General features: G+C 38.9%; 1 protein-coding gene across 1 annotated transcript in view; it reads left to right on the top strand.

Annotated features, from left to right (window-relative positions):
- The window catches only part of LRRC1 (leucine rich repeat containing 1), a 69,862-nt gene that overhangs the window by 37,774 nt on the left and 13,706 nt on the right, over positions 1-18,382 (top strand). The window contains exons 5-10 of the mRNA XM_066314943.1: positions 8,836-8,892; positions 10,500-10,563; positions 11,316-11,390; positions 13,128-13,272; positions 15,896-16,014; positions 17,016-17,099. Coding sequence (XP_066171040.1) covers positions 8,836-8,892; positions 10,500-10,563; positions 11,316-11,390; positions 13,128-13,272; positions 15,896-16,014; positions 17,016-17,099 — 544 coding nt within the window. The remainder of the gene's footprint in view (positions 1-8,835; positions 8,893-10,499; positions 10,564-11,315; positions 11,391-13,127; positions 13,273-15,895; positions 16,015-17,015; positions 17,100-18,382) is intronic.

Consider the following 18,382-nt stretch of genomic DNA (forward strand, 5'->3'; position numbering starts at 1 on the left):
GATTCAACAAAAGATCACAGAAATGTAATAATTTATAGTATCCCTTTCATTCACAGTTTCCTCCCTAACACCCCCCCGCCTTTTTTTTTTTAAGACAACTGCAGGATCTGTGATGCGAGAAGGTAGCATAGCTTTATTTTAGCTTCAGAAACTTTTGATGTGGGGAGGGGTGAATTTCTTTAGTTGTGAAGGATATTCTGATGCTGACGACTGATGAGTCTGGTTTACCCCCAAGCTGCAAGCAGGCTGAATGGATCTGTGGAACCTTACTACTGAAAGGGAATTACCAGGTAAGCAGAGATATTTTCCTCTTAACATTTGCAGCTAGCAGGTAGAATGCTGAAATGGGCATTTCATCATGGAAGTGAACATAATGAAAAGAACAGAACAAATAATGCTGTGCTTAAAAGCATTGTTTTGCAGAAAGATTTGTTACAGGCATGCTTTTCAACAGTCATGGAACCACAAATACTCAGAGATTTTCTATTAGTCACTGAGGGTGATGGTTTTGCATATATGTGTTTAGTTCGAAGTTTTCAGCAGGTTCTGAAACAGAATCTCTAATGCTGATTGTGAAAGAAGTAGCCAGAGAATAAAAGATCTTCAAAGGCAAGGATAACCTGCTCAATACAGATGGTACAGAAGCAGATCAGAATGGCATACTAATCCTTGGAACGGATTCCTGGGGCAGTCCATGACTGTGTTTTTCTTAGTGTATGCCTGGATGTTTCAAGTGTAAATCATGCATCTGGTAGCATCACACAGAATGGAAAATGTTCTTAAAATTGTGTGGAACAAGAAAATTTAATTCTCTTTTCAGGTTTAACATAATAATGTCTCATTAACATAGAGTCTTACATGATACAGCAGAAGTGATGGGGAAGCTTGTCTCACAAATACGTAGAAGGAGGACTAATGTAGGTGGTCTGGCTAGGCTGATAAAAATAGTATTAAAAAACTCCTACTGTGGCTTAACTGAATTTAGCATGGCAAAAAATATTTACGGAGTTTGAGTAGGTAGAGCATTCAGTGTTAATCACAGCTGGTTGGTAAATGACAAAACTGAATGTTAAGAACTTGGAAGTTTATTTCAAGAACACTAGAAATGTAACAGTGCATGCAGTGCCCATCTGGCCTTTAAATAAGAGATGTTGCATCCTGTATGTTACACAAGAAAAAGACATGTAACGTATTTAGCAGTATTTTTTTAAAGTGAAATGCTTCCATTTTTATTGAAGTTGTTGAAGATTGATGTTGCATGAGTGGAACAGAAGACATTTTAAAAATTAAATTCTGTGGTAATAGTGAATTTGCTTAGCCTTCTCAATCCATATCAATAGTCTTGATAAGCAAATAAGACCAACTTGGACTATCTCTGTAACACATTTAGGGAATTCCTTGGCCATAAAATGTAAAACTTTTTTTTTAAAATTTGAATGTGACTTGGACTGCTGGCCATCTATTGAGGCTTTCCCTCAGTTAGTGGCTGATAACATAATGACTTTTTATCCTGTTTTTGCTTATGGAAGATATGTAGCTTTTAATGAGCCAATTAATGTTGTTGACAAGTCAGTTCAAGTAACTGACTATGCAAATACACTTTCTATGACTTCCAGTGTCTTTGCTGTTGAAGTCCAGGATGACCAAAATTATCAGCTTCACTTTTTTGCTCCCTATTCAAAATCAGTCTTTGGAAGGAGTGTTTCCCCACCCATATTTGTGTCCAATTCTCCCAGCTCTGTAGGAAATTGCAAATATTAAGAACATAATCCTTAATTTCAGCTATTGTTACAAGAATTACTGCTAGAATGCTCTTCTGCTTATCAAACTCTAGAAGTAGACTGCTAAGGAAGGCCTCATGCCCTGAATGTTACACACTGAAATTTGAGAGGAAAAAATAATGTTTAATTTAGATGCAAGTTACCTGAAGTTACTTTGCCTCCAAAAAGGAGGAGGAGGAGGAGGAGGAAACCTTTCAAAGATATTTCTGGAAGAATGGTCTTTAACAATACCGGTCAGACAAAATAACAATTTCATCAAAACCAAATCTAGTTACTTTGCCTTCTACTTTTCCAGCTTCTCTTGTATTCTGAGATAGAACCACAGGACTTTGTGTGTGAAGATCGGTTTGTTTTGAAATAAGGAAGTGCTCTCCATTAGGAAATTATTACTTCCTGTAATTTCTAGCTCATATAAGAATTTCTGGCATTCAGTACCTTAGAATTTGCATAAATCACTCTCCCCTATTGCATGATGTGGGCAGAAGGTCTTTTCCAATTCTGTCAGATTAGTTTTATGAAAGTTCATCAGTGCTCTTTTTTATCATTCACATGGTAAAACAAGTTTCTGTGAGCAAAAGGTAACCAAGGCAGGACTATTGTACTATTTGTAGGTTACCATATGATGGATATGAATTGCAAGGTTCTTTCATGGTAACTTTGTGTAATTATATGCCAGGATTATGCAGTAACTGGCAGCAGAATAGGCATGTGGTATTTTAAAAAAGGTGAGAAAAGTGCATGCCTGGAACATACAGACCACCAACTACATGGTTATGTGTTAAGAGATACTTAATAACTTCTGGAAGCATAATTCTTCCCTTTTCTGCTGATGCTCCTTTTGTTGCATTGGAAATGTCATTACACCAAAAATCCACATGGAGCTGGTTGTTCAAACACAGGGAAGATAGATTACTGGTAGGTATAGTAACTGGGTGAAATAAGGCAGACTCAGGGAAGAACTGAAGTGGTAGTTAACTCTAGAAGGAGGTACATGCTACAGGAGTTCTTGAAAGCTTTAAGCATCTAATTTGATAGATAGGATGATTTGGGTTGGTTGGAAGGGACCTTCAAAGCTCATCTAATCCAACCCTTCTGTTGTGGGCAGAAACATCTTTCATTAGATATGGTTGCTCAAAGCCCTGTTCTGAGTTTGGCTTCTAGGACGGAGGCATCTGCAACTTCTCTAGGTGTCCTGTTACAGTGTCTCACTGCCCTCATTGTAAAATATTTCTTCTGGAGACTGAGAAATGCCAGGTCTCTGAGCTTGTCCTCCCAGGAAAGGTGCTCTTCTCACCTTTTTTGTGGCCCTCCTCTGGACCTGCTCCAGCAGGACCATGCCTTTCCTGTGCTGGAGCCCCTGGAGCTGGATGCAGCGCTCCAGGTGGAGTTTCACCACTGCAGAACAAAATCACTTCCCTCAACCTGCTGGCTACACTTTTCTATGCAGACCCGTGTGATGTGGATGATGTAGCCTTGGGAGTTTGGATGTTTGGTCTTTTCAGGGTCTGTGTGAAGCTGAGGAAAAAGTCAATAGAGGAGAAGAGAAAGGGTTTTTTGGGAGTGATTTGGAACAGGAGCCTATCCTAAAAGTATATGCTGTACCTTGAAGTACTTAGAGTCTGAGTAAGTGGTATTTTGAGAGCTGGCTAGTTATTGATTAACTGTGTCATTTTCTTGGGGAACAAAAGCTGCTAAACATCAGGTTCCCAGTGCACTGTTGATCTGCAGCTAGAAGCATTGTGAGATGGGAGTAGCTTACTAGGATCCTGTCACGTGAGTGCATAGTCATCTAACTGGTGTGTCCTGGGGCAAGGTCATACATGTTACTGGTAGCTTTATTTGGCCGGTGAGGATGGGCTGTAATAACTTTAAATATGGCTAGTTTCATGCATCTTTATGCTGTTGTCAGAGTATCACAGTTACCTTATCTCTTGGAAAACCCTTGAATAGACAGAAGAACCATTTTCCTCTCCTGCACACAAAAAAAAGGACAGTAAATTGCCTAGTTTATACTCCTTTCCTTCGCAGTTTAGTGACTTGATGAATGTTTCAAAGTGTATGTGTTGTATACCCAGGCAGGGTATCTAAGTACTAGTAATCTTCAGATGCTGGCTCAGTGAACTGAAGTCCTTTGGAACTGGTGCACTGATCAAAATGTGGACTTGCATCCCACAGAAATGAGAGATTATCCTTGGGCTGTGTTCTGGAGTCGTTGCTGCTGCTGCATAAAAAGTGTAATACCAGATCATATTCAGAATCTATACCATGTTCTCACCTTAGCTATCTTTATTGTGCAGGACCTTCTCTTATTCTCACAGTATGGGGGCTGTGCCCATTGTCCGCTCTTCCCCTTTTTGCAGTTTTACAGGCGTGAGGAAAAATTATATTTGGGATTTTATATTCTTCTAACCAGCTGAAACTTGCTGGAAGGGCACAAATCAGGCCGTGGATTTCTGCAGGTGCTTTAGATCTTCATCTCTTCCCGCTTTGCTTCCTTATTTCCCAAAGCCTGTACTCTTGTCTTGCTGGCTTAGCTGTGTGCTGCTTTTGACATAAGGTCAGAAAGTGTAGCTTTTGTTACTCAAGAGAAGGGCATTGTTCAGTTTTTATTAACTGAGCATCTTTAGCTTTTATATCAGTTCTTTTTGTCATCTTTGTTTTCTCCTAGCTTTTCCCACATTTCTCTTTCCAGTTCTGTAATTTTAGCTGCTCTTTTTTTTTTTTTCCTTTCCCACAAGGAAACAGCGGATGTGTTAAAACCTTTGCTGGTCTCTGCCAAGGGCCTGGAGCTCCTAGTCTTTTTGCAGGGACTGTGATAGAAATGGGGTGTTTTGTCTATTGTGTACACTTAAGGCTGACTTTCTGTCTCCATGGATATAGGAATATGCTGCAACTGTCTCTCAAGGTAAAAGTTCTAAGATAAACTCATAGCAGTTTTGTATTTTATTGCTTTAAAAAATAAAGTACATTTAATGTGTGCTGTACGCTGAAAATATAATTTCATCCAGAGTAACTACGGAATATCTGTCCTTTGTTTCCATTTTTTTAACTTCAGTGATATTTTTTAACCTATTGCAGTGAATCTCTGTTGTTTAGAGAGTCATCTGTCTGTGAAAAGGTTGTTTTGTGGAACATGGTGGTGCTGATAATCTTGTTATCAATCCAAACTGATTTGCTTTGGAAGAAAAAGAACAACAGGCTTTGTTTCTGGTTTTAGCAGATGATTCTAGTCTAACCTTTGTTTTAGAGTAGACTGCTGCAGTTGATGAAGGAATATTTGTGGTATTCCCTATCTGTAGATTGTGTTCAATTGTGCGTTTCTCTTTCAAAACCTGACAGGAATGATCAGGAAAGACACTTTCAGCATTTTTTGTCTACTGTGTTGCTATTAATTTTGTTCTCAGTTATTGATTTCACATTCTCTTCATTCTTCTAGCTCACACAATACCAATATCTACAGTTAGTGTACATAGAGTGCTGAACAAATATGTCTGGTTTATACTGAAACTGACATTTTTAGCCATGTTGTACTTCTAAATTCAGCTTGGTTCCACCCTTACGCCAGAAATTGTCTGGAATGCTGAGATGGAAAACTCATAATTATTTCAGTTAACTTCATTCTCTGCCTGGTTTGTCTGTTTGCTTGTGCTCAGTAATTTCACACACATGATCAGTGTTTGAGGTCTGTGTGGTAGCTTTTGTAGAGAATTATTACAATATTAATGCTTTTTACAAGCCGTGGGGAAATAGTATCTTTTGATAGTGGTGGGGTTTTTTTATGTTTGTTTCTGTTTGGTTTTTTCTTTAGGCTGTTTTTTACTCTTTTTCTCTCTTTTCTATTTTTGCTGTTACTGTTTTATTTCGTTCTCCTTTAGAATATAATTTACATTGTGCAAATGCTTGTGCATTTTCTGTTGGATTTTTTTTTGGGAGAGTAAGGACTGTTTGTTGTAATGCAGCCTGCAATGCTGTGTGGTGCGTTTGCATTTCTAAGTGCAGTTGGTGAACAGCTGCTGATGGATTTGTCTTTAGTCTGAGCAAATTAGATTGCTGTTGCCTTTGTGTTTTATGGTAACTTCCCATGACTGAATTTTCTCTACAAGGTGGAGATTAGATTTAGGGGAAGATTATGAAATCAATAAGATACGGCTTGCTTTAGTTCTTTTCAGGCACTTTAGAAATACTGGACTGACAGTGCACCACTAAAATTAAGGAAATAGGGAAAAAAGAAATTATTTCATTTAGTGTATTGTGAAAAATAGCTATTTGTAGCTGAGAAGAAGGATTGCACTTTCTGGAGAGAGTGTTAGTAAATCAGAAAAGATACTTGAAAAATAACAAGCCATGTAGAATTTTTCTTGTAAAAGACTTAAAATTGTGTTTCTTAACTTAAAATCAGAAAAATTTTAGTACATACACAATTTGTTAAGAACTTGTTGGTAAATGTAAGGACAAGTGATTCCTTTGCTTTTTAGTGTATTGGAGGTTAGTGCTTCAGTACATCAACATGTCTTTTATATGATAAAATATATGATAGCTGTCACATTTTAGGTTGCAGCACACAGGTTTGCTGGGAGCCATTTCTGTAACTAGACAAGATTTAAGAAAAAGACACAAGTTTCCTTTTGTTTTCTGACCTTCTATCAAATGGGTCTATCTTAAACATAGTGTTTCACCCTAATGATGCAGCTTTGCTGGTTTAAATTTCATAGACTTAGGTGTCTATATTGGTGGGAAGCTTAATTTTGCTTATTGGGGTCTGCTTATATTGGATTTGGACTAAAGACCTTGGAAGAAGTAGAAAGGATAAAGGAGTGTGGGGCAGTATCTTTTCTTTCGTTCCAGGGATAGAGTTAGGGTTGTGAACATGCTGTGGGTGTGAGAATAGCTGTAGAATAAATAAAGTATCTCTCCCTCAGAAAGCTTAGAGATGAAGACATGATGTGGCAAGTAGCTGACTCCCACAAGAAGAGAACCTAGGCTGGGACTGTGGTGGGCCACAATCACTCTGCAAAGATGCTCACAAGGTACTCACAAGGGCACAGGTGCCACTGAGTGTTCACAATGCTGTAGCACAGCTGCCTTCCTTGGATCTTCTTGGCAGCTGTACTGGCCCAGGTGTTTAAGGGGATTTATTCTGTGTTGGATTGGGGATCTGTGTTACTCTCCTTGCTGGGTTATTTTTGAGCAGGATCAGTTTCCTGAGCTGATGGCCTGCCCCAGTCTAATGATATGATGAGGGTGGTTAAGATGGTGGTTCCCAAGTTATTGGTGTTGAATATGCTTTTCTGACAAAGATTTCTGTTCAGTCACAGCCAAAGTGGTGTCTGAGGTAGGAAAAGAAATTAAGAGATTGCACCATTTTACTCATCAACGCTTCAACGTGATGGGGAGGGAGCTAAGTAGATGTGGGGTGATGTGTAAACACAAGATTGCAAGGCAGCTTGGAGGTGTGCACATCTCTGTTGTATTCTCTTGTTAAGAATGAATCATGGACCTCACCTCATAGAAGCTTGAAGAGAAAGTGGAACATTCAGAGGAAGGTTGAAATAGGTTTCTAGAAAGACCTGTAAACGTGAACATAATGGCAGTCTGTGTGCGGCAGTGGGAGCAAGATCAAACCCACATTTCTTTTGGAGAGAAAGGGTTCTCATCACCCCTTTCCTCTCCCACTCCACTTGTTTGGTTTCCGTGAAAATGTTGGGGATACCATGTCCCATCCTGGCTTGTGTTTTATACCATGAGTTTTCTCTTGTGTTGTTGGAGTGATGGCTTGCTTATTTCTGTCAATGAATTTGTGTGGCAGTAGCAGAGTTTTTCCCACTTATCTTTTAATTGAATTTTTAGTAGACTTCTACTAAAATATCTTTGCATATATGGCATATTTAAACTATGCTTCTAGAGGAAAATGGAAGCTGTTGGGTAAAATGTACTTATTTTAAAAGCTAGAGAGGGCTGCTGAGACTGCAATCAAAACTCCTGTGAGATTTCGTTCATTGTTTTTTGAAAGCAGTATGAAACAGGTGCATGAGAGAGATTTATTTTTCAGACACCATCAAAAGTCAATCCATGAAGAATCTTCTTTCTCTTTCTATTAGTCATTACATCAGTTCTGTAGCGTTGCTCTGCTTAGATAACTATTGAAGTTGCAGTGTGAAGATGTTTCTTCTCTTTTTTTTTTTTTTGAGGATAGGTTTTATTATCAGCTACTTTTTTACTGGAGCTAACTAATTACTCTGTAATTTGGTAAACTGGTATTGTTGAGATGAGAAAAGATTTCAATTTTATGTGGTCTAAATGCATGGACTTGTTTGTTTGCTTTTTCTTCCTGAAGTGTACAATTTAGAATTAACATCTATTTCAAATTTAGTGGAATTCTTGTTTTTTATCTAGATGTTATTCAAGGCCTAGCACACTGTCCCTCTTCCCTGCACACCAGGACAGAACATAATTCTGTTGTCGAAAACTTATTTGCAGTCACCATGTCTGATTTTCATTTTTCCCTGGGATGGTGGAGGATTAGAGCAGATTATAGTGTTGGGATAATGTCTGACTCCTTGTGTTCCATTTAGTCATAAATAAACCCCTGAGAAATCTGAATGTTGCTATGGTGATGCTAGTAAAAGCCTGGGATATGGAGTAAGTGAGCCGCTTAGCAGCATAATGTCACTTAGAGTAATGAGCACGCTGTCATTAGGACAGTGATGGGTTTACCTGTTGCTCTGTAACTTTGGTAGCCCATGCCACATTCTGAAGGTGAGTGAGTAAAAGCAGTTCAGATGCAATATTATTAATATACAAACCTTTTAACAAATGGAAATTTGTGCTTTGTTGGTTTACTTTCTAGCTTTAATCTGTTGAAGTATCACAGAGAAACAAGCAAAAACAGTATTTCTATTCTGCTTTCACAGAATTATCCAGTGCAATTAAAACAACAAAAAAACAGTTTATAGCAACTTGTTTTAAACTGTGCAAATGCACACTTTTCTTCTTAAAATGTGGAATATAAAAAGTAAGATGATATTAAAATGTGTTTTTTTGGGTTTTTTTGCAGTCTTTATAACCTGGCTTCACTGGAACTGAGAGAAAATTTGCTGACATATTTACCTGAGTGAGTCATATTGCATGTATTTAATTATATATTTTATATATTATTATAATATATATATATTATTATAAAATGTTCTTCTTAAAATCTGCTAACACATGAAACTGAATGGCAGCTAGAAAAAAAATTCAAAGCCAATTGACAACATGAGATACAGCTTTCTTTGAGCAATATCTACTAACATCTATTACTTTTAGTTGTACTTGATTAGTAGCAGGAGGCTGCAGTCTGCACAGAGTGACTTTGTTCTACAAAAAAAGTATTCTTTATGAAATACAGAAGCAGCAAACACCTCCTGCATGTATTGGACAAGCTAATCATCAGTGGGAGTGGTGGTTTGGGTTGTTCTCATGATGAAGTTTTGTAACTGTGAAAGTAGGGCAGTAAGATCTCAGAGATTTTCACTCTAGACGTTTACAACATTTAAGTAAGTGTTTCTATTCAGGACTGAGTAGCCAAAAGCTTCTAAAACCTGGAGATGAAACCCTTGGTAGCAAACTGGGCCTTATTGATGTCTGAAGTCTGACTTTATCCACTGTAATTTTTGGAGAAAAGAGTTTTCTAGATGTCTCTGTACTGTCTGTATTGTGGCAGAGGAGTTGGTGGTCCTTTGGTAGACTAATTTGATATCTTGTACTTTGGGCATCCTTTTTGTCTGCCTAGAAGCAGCCTCTTTTTTAAATTGAGTTTCCTTCCTTCACTATCTGGTTGCTTCTTGCAAGAGTTTAGGTGACTCCTGTTCTGCTTGTTTAGATAATCTAATAGATATTGTAAAAGATTTAACCTGTTTTAATCAGAATCTCTTCCCCAGTTGCTTTGGGGTAATTTTTTCCTGTCAGTCTACCCAGTGTCTTCGTTGTGGCTGTTCATAGCAGTGAGCCACAAGACACTTTCATGTCAGTGGTCAGAAGATAGGAATTGCTAAGTTTGGCCATGCAGTATTAGTATGAAGCTATCAAAAATGTTGACAGTTTTATTGCTCCTGGAAAATTCTGACTGTCAGTAATGTAGCTAGCTGACAAATTCTCTCTGGTTTTTGTGCTACTGCAGCTTTGGCGAAAGTAAGCAAGGGCTCTATGACAGCCTTATTTTGAAGGGTGGCCCTCTCTTGCCCATGTGTTCGAAGTTTTTTACATCATTTTGTACTTCCCTCTGTAGTCTCAAAAACTGAAGTATTTTAGAAATTGACTGATCATGTTGATAAGATAAATAGCAGATAGTGACTCTTGAGTCACATAGTTATGTGATCACTATGGGGAGTTTTTATCTAGTTCATCACTGTAAATTTCCTCTAAAATAAATCTAACTGTACTAATCTATGTGGCATTTGCTACCCCAGGGGACCTATTGTTAAATAAAAAAAAAAAAGTAATGATTTGATTGCCTATATTAAGTTTAAAGTTCCAAGGGCATACAGTTACACTGACAAACCCAATTATTTTTTCCTTGAGATAATACTGCAAACAGTCTGTGCCTGGTAAAATAACTGTCTGCCTACAGTACCTTGTAATTTGAAATTCAAGTTTCAGTAAAATGAGCTTATTCAAATACATGGGGTTTCTGTTGCTTTAGTCTAATGTGGTTTTGTTTTGATTTATCTCATCTCATAGATCACTTGCCCAGCTGCAGCGACTAGAAGAACTTGATTTAGGAAACAATGAACTTTATCATTTGGTAAGAGAACATACCACTGAAACTGCACATTGGTCTCGTTTTATGCATCATTTTGATTAACTAGATTGTAGGATGTCCAAAATTGAAGAAAGAAAAATACATGGAGGGAGAGTCTTTTTATAGGTATAGATGAATTTTGACAGTGAGCTGGTGCTTTCCTATCTGCTTAGTCTTGTTCAGTACAGTATTACTTTACTCAAAAAACTGCAGCTGATCTCTAGAAAATGAGAGCATGGCACAGCTGTTTTTATGGAAATAAAAAGGAGTGGAGGGACACAAATCTCATCTGTGCTTGCAGTTACAATGACCACATGGACTTGTGTCAGGAGCTGGATGTGCTAAGCACAGTTCAGTTTCCAGGGTGAGAGTGGGAATCTTCGGCAAAGGGATGATGCAAAACTGTTGAGGATTGAGATGTTCTACATTGTCGCATATTGATCTACCAAAAATATATCTGTCATCTCCCTTAAGCTGATTCAGGTCAATGTTGGATGGATTTTCAGTAGATCAAGGATGCACTGACAATTTTTTAGTGCATGCCAGGAAAGAATGGTAGGTTATTAAGCTATAGCAGTTAATTTGTATGACGGAGTTCCCAAACGCTTTCAGTCACCCTTGCTACTTCTAACCAAGGTAGATCTAAATAGTGCTTGCAGTAAGAATTGGTTTACTTAGGCTGTAATTGTGGGGTGGCCATTTTTTTCTACTTGAAGCTCCTATGTTACTTAACTGTACTGCTTTTTATGTTGTAGCCAGAAACAATTGGTGCACTTTTCAGTCTTAAAGACCTTTGGTTGGATGGAAACCAATTAGCTGAAATACCTCAGGTAAAAATAACCTCAACTGATACTGTTTTTAAGATGTTCTTTAAAGAAAACCTTTTCATTCATTCCTACAGGGAAATGTGTAAAATGGAATATTTTTCTCAGTTTACTTTGCCTGGGTTTGGTTTTGGGTGTGTGAGGGTTTTCTCTTAATAAATTCCTTTGCAGGAGACTGGCCATGATACTGTATGTTGTCAGAAATTTTCTTTTAAGCATTTTGACAAAGGAATTGTTTCCTAATAGGCACATTGTTTAGTTTGTGGGACGACACGTCCTCTGTTTGTAGTTCTTGCCCTAAGATCAGGGAGCCATTAGTTGTCTGAGCTAACCCTCACTTTGTGTATCCATCTGAATTGCAGTTTTAAAAGATTTGAGTATGAATTTTTTTTTCATTTTTTGTAGTCATCTTCATCCATTTAAGCATGGTGTTTGGAAAAAATACAGTAATAGAACTGTTGCCATAAATAGAAATTTTGATTTATGAAGGCAAATCCCCCATCTGACATCAGTCATGGGATGAGAGGACTTCGCATTTAAAGCTTACAGCACTCTAAATTCCCTTCTTAAGAACTTTTATAATATGTAGGATGGTTCCTCTTGCCTCTATTTCCCTTACAGCAAAGTTGAAACATGCTTTCTTCTGTTCCTCCTGCAGTTTGCTGTTACTTGCTGTATGAGCTTCATTGTCAACTGTGTCTTGCAAGTCAATTACAGTTTAGTGGATTTAGTTGACTTGGTTTTTGTTGGCTTGGCTTAGTAAGTAGAGATGATAATTCATACAAATGTCACTTCAGCAGCCATTTTTATTGAAACTGGCCATTATTGTGTATTTTGTCCAATGTCCAAAGGATGAACTTGTAGGATAAAGACTATGTGTTTAATGAAAGATCCTCTTGAGAGGCAGACATTTCAGAAGTAAAAGAACTGATCTTGTAAGTTAGGATTTAGGCCATTGCTGCATGAAAATTTCATATATGTAAAAGTAAAAGGCACTGTTTCCTCAGTTGTTCAGTTCTCTGAAAGGTGATTTAGATGGCTAAAATGAGATCTATCCTCAAGTTTGTATAGGGATGTCTATGTGCATGGGGAATGTAGGGGTGCTGGGATAGCTAACAGAGGCAAAGGTGTTTATCTGTCTAATGGTTGGATTGCCATGATAAAAACTCAAGTAGTCATTAATAATGGTAGATGATGGCAGTATAAGTTGGCATTCAAATATGCTCACTGGAGCAGCACCCCAGTTCTTGTGTCTACATTTGTTGTAGTTGGGAGATATGGAGATATGAAATCCCTAGATGTCATGGCATGCTGCTGTAGCAGCCAGGAGAAACTAATCCTAATTTGCCTAGGGTTGATTGGGAGGGATAGGCTTTAATTATGTAGTGGTTGATAATCTGCCATTCTGAAAAAAGACAACTCTGCAGTCTTTACTTGAGGAAAACTCCAGGTTTGGCTGGTGCTTGCCTGGGTGTGCTCAGCATAGCTTGCATGACTGCTGAAGCCAGTTTAATATTTAAAATAAGAAACCATGACCGAATTGCTTGGTTAGTTTATCATATGTAAAGTCATTTACACAATTATTTACTTTTTTTTGCTTTTAGAGGTCATATGAAGAATAGCCAATTAAGAGGTCATACAGATAATTGTTTTTCTTTGTGGAATTTCATTCTGATAGTACATTTTTCAAAGTGCTTTCCTACGTGTTTGGGCATGACTTAAATTTTTTTTCTTGTATCACAGGAAGTAGGAAACCTGAAAAACCTGCTTTGTCTGGATGTTTCTGAAAATAAGTTGGAATGCCTTCCTGAAGAAATTAGTGGTCTGACTTCTTTAACAGACTTGCTTGTTTCTCAGAATTTACTTCAGGTCTTACCTGATGGCATTGGTGAGTACAGTGCTATCACACAGAACCATTTAATCCACTGTAACTGGAAGTCATTTGGGTTTTTAAACTTCTTTTGTGCAAGAGATGAGCTTGTCTTATGTTGTTGGGTTTTTTTCCCTCTTTTGCTTAGTAGCAAATTCATAGCTCTATTAATGCTGCATTTTAATTGTCTGCATAATGACTCCCTCATAATCCTCTTTCAGTCTTCACTTGATACTTCTCAAACAACATAAAAGTTAATATGTCCCTTCAGTTCCAATTGTATCCATTCCACCATCAGAACTCTTTAACATTGTAAAATTTCAGTTTGCAACATGCTGTGGGTCACTTGATAAGACTGGCTGAAAGTATCACTACAGAAAATACAGAATTTTGAATGGTGATGTGTATTTATCTTCAGCTGCACAATGTGATTAATTCTCTACTGAACCTCGTGGAAGTCTGCCTTGGAGGCTGTTAGTCCTTGCCTCGAGGATTGAAACTACAACCTTTCTAAGTCTGACCTCTTAGACTGGGTTCAGTAACTGAAGAATATTTCCTGAAGCATTACCAGCTCCTTTTTTGAGGTGTTTGTTTTTTATCTATGCAGTAGTTGCGACAAGTAGATGAACAAGCATTTTTTTTCCTCAACACATCAGCTGTTTTTTGGGAAGTTCCACCTCGTAGGGAGTGCGCCTTCTCCTTGAGAGGACTCTTTTTTTAAAGAACTCCCCAGAATAAAGGTTTAGGATAAGGAAGACTTGTGAATGTGGTTTAACTATATTTAACGTTTGGAAAAGAGTAGTCAGACCTTTCCATTTCCTGTATATTCTATATAAGAGTAAAAGTTTCTCTAGAAGTTAGGGTTGGGGGAGTGGGGTAAGAGCTATGGGTCCTGCAGCTGCCTAATGTGTGTTTGACAGGGAGTTGTGGCAGCCCTCCCTGATGACCTGTGCTGACCAGTACAGTTGTTGTGCATCAGAAATGGAGCTGTAGCTTCTGAAAGTCAGCACCCCGTGCCCCTGGCTAGACAGAGCTTGTTGGCAGAAGTGAACCTTGCTGGTGTCTGTGGAAGCTCCTGGGCATTGCCCAGCTGATCACTGAATCCTTGGGAGGAATGGTGGATCTGTAGAGCTCTTGAAGCAGGGCTCTCAGTGGCACCAGTGGCTCAGGTCGGCTGTGGCTGTGTCTCCTCAGTCTCCAGAGCTCTGATGGAGCTCCAGCACCCCCAGGCAGCCTGTGCCAGTGCTGCACCACCTCCCACTGAGGAAGCTGCTTCTGGTGTCCCCGTGGGATCTCCCACGCTGCGATTTGCAGCCATTCTGCCTCACCTGCCCCTGCAGGGAAGAGTTTGGCTCTTCCTGTCCATGACTGCTCTGCAAGTGGTTCTGGGCAGTTCCCAGATGCCTCCTTGACTGTCTCTTGGTGGGAGTCAACAAAGCCAGCTCCTTCAGCCTCAGCTCACATGTTCTCTGGCCATCTTGATAGCTTCCTACTGGACCCCCATCACTTGAACGGGGGAGTTGAGGGGGAAGACAGAACATCATATGAAACTGAGAATGATTTTATAGGTGTGATTTCACTAATTGCAGTTGATAAGATACAGCAACTTCCAATGATCTGTTTGCCATAATTCTAATGTAGTCTAGTTGATGTTTATCTCTGATGAGCGCTAACTGCTATTTAGTATTCAACCAAGTGCTCACCATAGCATCCATGTCCTTTCCAGCAGGACTCTTGTATAGCTGTATATTTCACTTCCCAGCCTGTGCTTGTGTACAGGATTAGTCTGTCTGGGTGCAAAGCTCTGCATTTTTTTGTGTTAAACCTCAGGTTTCTGTTTAGGTTCATATCTTTCTGTGTGTCAGACATCCTTTCATGATTTAGTATCATCAGTGAACTTGATACTCTAGGTCATTACAGCTGTTGACTGTAATCCATGACCACACAGGGATGCCAGGGAGGTATCAGCAACTAGTGTTGTCTCCTGAATTCTCTGTCTTGGGCTCTGCCTCAGTCAGCTTTTGCACCAAAGACCATTCAGATACAAAGGAGTAGAACAAAGTGAGTTTTCTGCCCTGAGGTAGTATTTTGTTCTTCATGAGAAAAATCACCTTCAAAGAAGTTTGATTTCTCATCTAAAGAATAAACTTGAGTTTCATGTCTGACTAATTAAGTTCTCTGTTAGGACAAAGAGACCTTGATCCTGTTTGGGTTTGTGCAGTCACTTCAGTGCAAGATGTTCTTACTGTGGCTGATTAGGTGTAGGTGATCTTCTGAATATTCCTTTTATTAATAAACATTGTATAATAAGGACCAAACAGATAATTTTCACTTGTTTATAGGCATTTGGGTAGACACATCCTTGATATGTACGTGGGATATCATTCAGATTGTAACTTCATTACAGTTTATTATGGCTAAATGTTAGAAATGAATATTTATATTGAGTATGAATTCAGTAATATTAAAACTTGCAAAAATAGTGTAAGCACTAAGCAAAGCAGTGCTTGGGTTCTTTTATTTTACCTAAGAAAAAAATTCATTGTTTTAGAAGATTTCTGGAAGTTTTTCAGCAGTAAAAGTTTATGTACTTAAAGGTATTGGAGGAGACTAAAAATACATGTTGTTTTTCTCTGAACAGGAAAATTGCGGAGGCTCTCCATTTTGAAGGCTGATCAGAACAAACTGATTCAACTAACTGATTCCATTGGAGACTGTGAAAGCCTTACTGAACTAGTTCTCACAGAAAACCAGCTGCAGGTATGCATGGTCATGGCTGCTCAAATGGCAGCTGGTAATAAGACCTGCTGTTAAGTGCTGAATCACTTAGCTCATTAGGTTACTCACCCTTGCTACTGCTAAGTAGTGCATTTTCTTTAAATGCATCTTACTTCTTACCTGTTAAATGAAAGCTGGAGATCAAGTTGTGTGTAGTAACAATCTGCCCTTCGAATGCTTAGGCAATTACATATTCACTCTTGAGTCTTTTATGACCAGTGAGAGAACTGGAGCATGTGGAGTGCAGGTATCACTTACTGTGTTGTGTTTTCCTTGGGGGAGGGGTTGTGCTGTATTGCATTATTGCCAGTTTTTGCTGTGCATTATCTGGATCAGTCTTCCTGGAACTGAACGGAAGCCCTGAGCACTGCAGAGCTTGTACTGCTCCTTGCTCTGCTGATCTGCTCTAGCCAGGTATTACATATAATATGTGTTCAATTAAAATAAAATCTCAGAATTCCTTCTGTTAGGTGTTTCATTGCATTATTTTGAAACTTCTTGTGACACTGACACTTGGAGAGTAGCTGTCTTTAAATAAACTAGGCTTGAGCATTTCTTAAGCTCAGCGGGTACTTGGTTGAGTTAGAAGGTAAAGACTGTTAAGAAGATGCCTCTCCAGTAGTGAATTCATAGCACCTGAGTTAGGAGATAACTAACTGAGAAGCAGTTTTGGGAGTGTAAAGTTAGATAATACATCCTGTGTACATGCATTCTGTACACAGCTGCTGTGTGTCTATTGTCATAGTGCAGAGATAATTAATGAGTGTATTTGTGTTAGAAACTGACATTCCCAGAATTGTTCTGCAGTATGAACCTTTGGTTATTCTTTGGAAAGTCTGGCAGTAATGAGGTTTAACTACACTTCAATTTTGAATTGAAAGTGGATCAGACTGTTAATTAATTTTAAAAGTGAGTTAAGTGGTTTTTCATGACTGTGTATTTATGAATTCTGTTTGTATATTATTTTGTTTTTGTTGGCACAGTCATTGCCGAAGAGCATTGGAAAACTAAAGAAGCTGAACAATTTGAATGCTGATAGAAACAAATTAACATCTTTGCCCAAAGAGGTAAGTTTTGTGCAGATGAGATTGTAGAAACAGAAAACTCTTGATTTTAACTGCCTGCAAGAAGTAGTAGGCAACTTTGGTCCAGTGGGTGTTTGTTCCAAGCTGATGTCAACCAGAAACTTGTCCACTAGATCTGAACTGTAGTGATTTAGTGGCTTGGAAGTGCAAAATGTCTTTGGAGTTGAACAGAAGGTCTTGGATCTAACTAGCTTGTAACTAACTTGGGTCTAATTAGCTTTTAACTGGTAAAAATAATCAGTAAAACTGATTTCCCACTGTGGATGTCAGGCCCCTCACTATTTGAAGACTCGGAGTTGTAGTTGGGCAAATGTGACACCAATGTGTCTCTTCTGCATGTAGTATGAAACTGCTGCCACACTCTTCCTCACCTCACTCTTGCGACCAATATCAAAGGGAACGTTTCTTACTCTGAAAAATGGCTCAGTGACTGTCTTGACAGTCTTTTTAGTTTTGGAGATCTCTGGACTGCTTTTGCCCTCAAATATAAGCACTTGATGTGACCTAGGTACCTCAAGTTTTACAGCTATGAACACTAGGACTTCTTGTCTGTTGTAATAGTATGTGGATTGAAATGAGGCTAGAGTTTGTGTTTTCAGACTAACTATAATGAAGGCTTTACAAGTTTAGTTCAGCAGTAAATTGTGAAAAGAAGTCGGGAAAGCAGCATCCTGTGATTGGAGCATGGGGCTGTGAGTTGGTTCTGTTTGTACTGCTTTTTCTCTGTAATTTTTATCTGAGTAATTCTCCCTCTTAATTTTCCTATCTAACATGTGGCTCCGAGCTTCTCTTCTCCACTTTCAGTCACCTAAGGAGCCAGGAGGGTTATGTACTCCGGTGACAGCCAATGAATGGAAACTGAGAGGAGTATCAGCTCACTTTCTTACAGAGCTTGGACATACCTCAGGAAGGAGGTATGAGAAGGAAGTGAGGGGGCAGAGAGATGGGGAGAGCTGATTGTCTGAAGAAGAGGGATCAAGCAGGGGCAGAGGATGTTGCTGTGGCACTGATAGCAACCATTCCAGTGTCCTGGGTCTGAGCTGCCACAGGCCAGTAACATAACCGAGGGAAGGTGAGGGGGGAGACATGTCAGTACTGTGGCTTTTCTAGCAGAACAGTGTCTTCTCTCCTGTGGTGCTTCTGGTTCTGAACAGAATTGTGACAGGGCTGAGCCAGACTGGTTGCATCACGGCTAGCAAGAGGCAAGACCCTGGGAAAACTATTTGGGTTGGTATGTGGTAGCAGTTTTCATCATAATTATATGC

Source organism: Sylvia atricapilla, chromosome 3 (genome assembly GCF_009819655.1).
Source record: "Sylvia atricapilla isolate bSylAtr1 chromosome 3, bSylAtr1.pri, whole genome shotgun sequence".
In the NCBI taxonomy this organism is placed as follows: Eukaryota; Metazoa; Chordata; class Aves; order Passeriformes; family Sylviidae; genus Sylvia; species Sylvia atricapilla.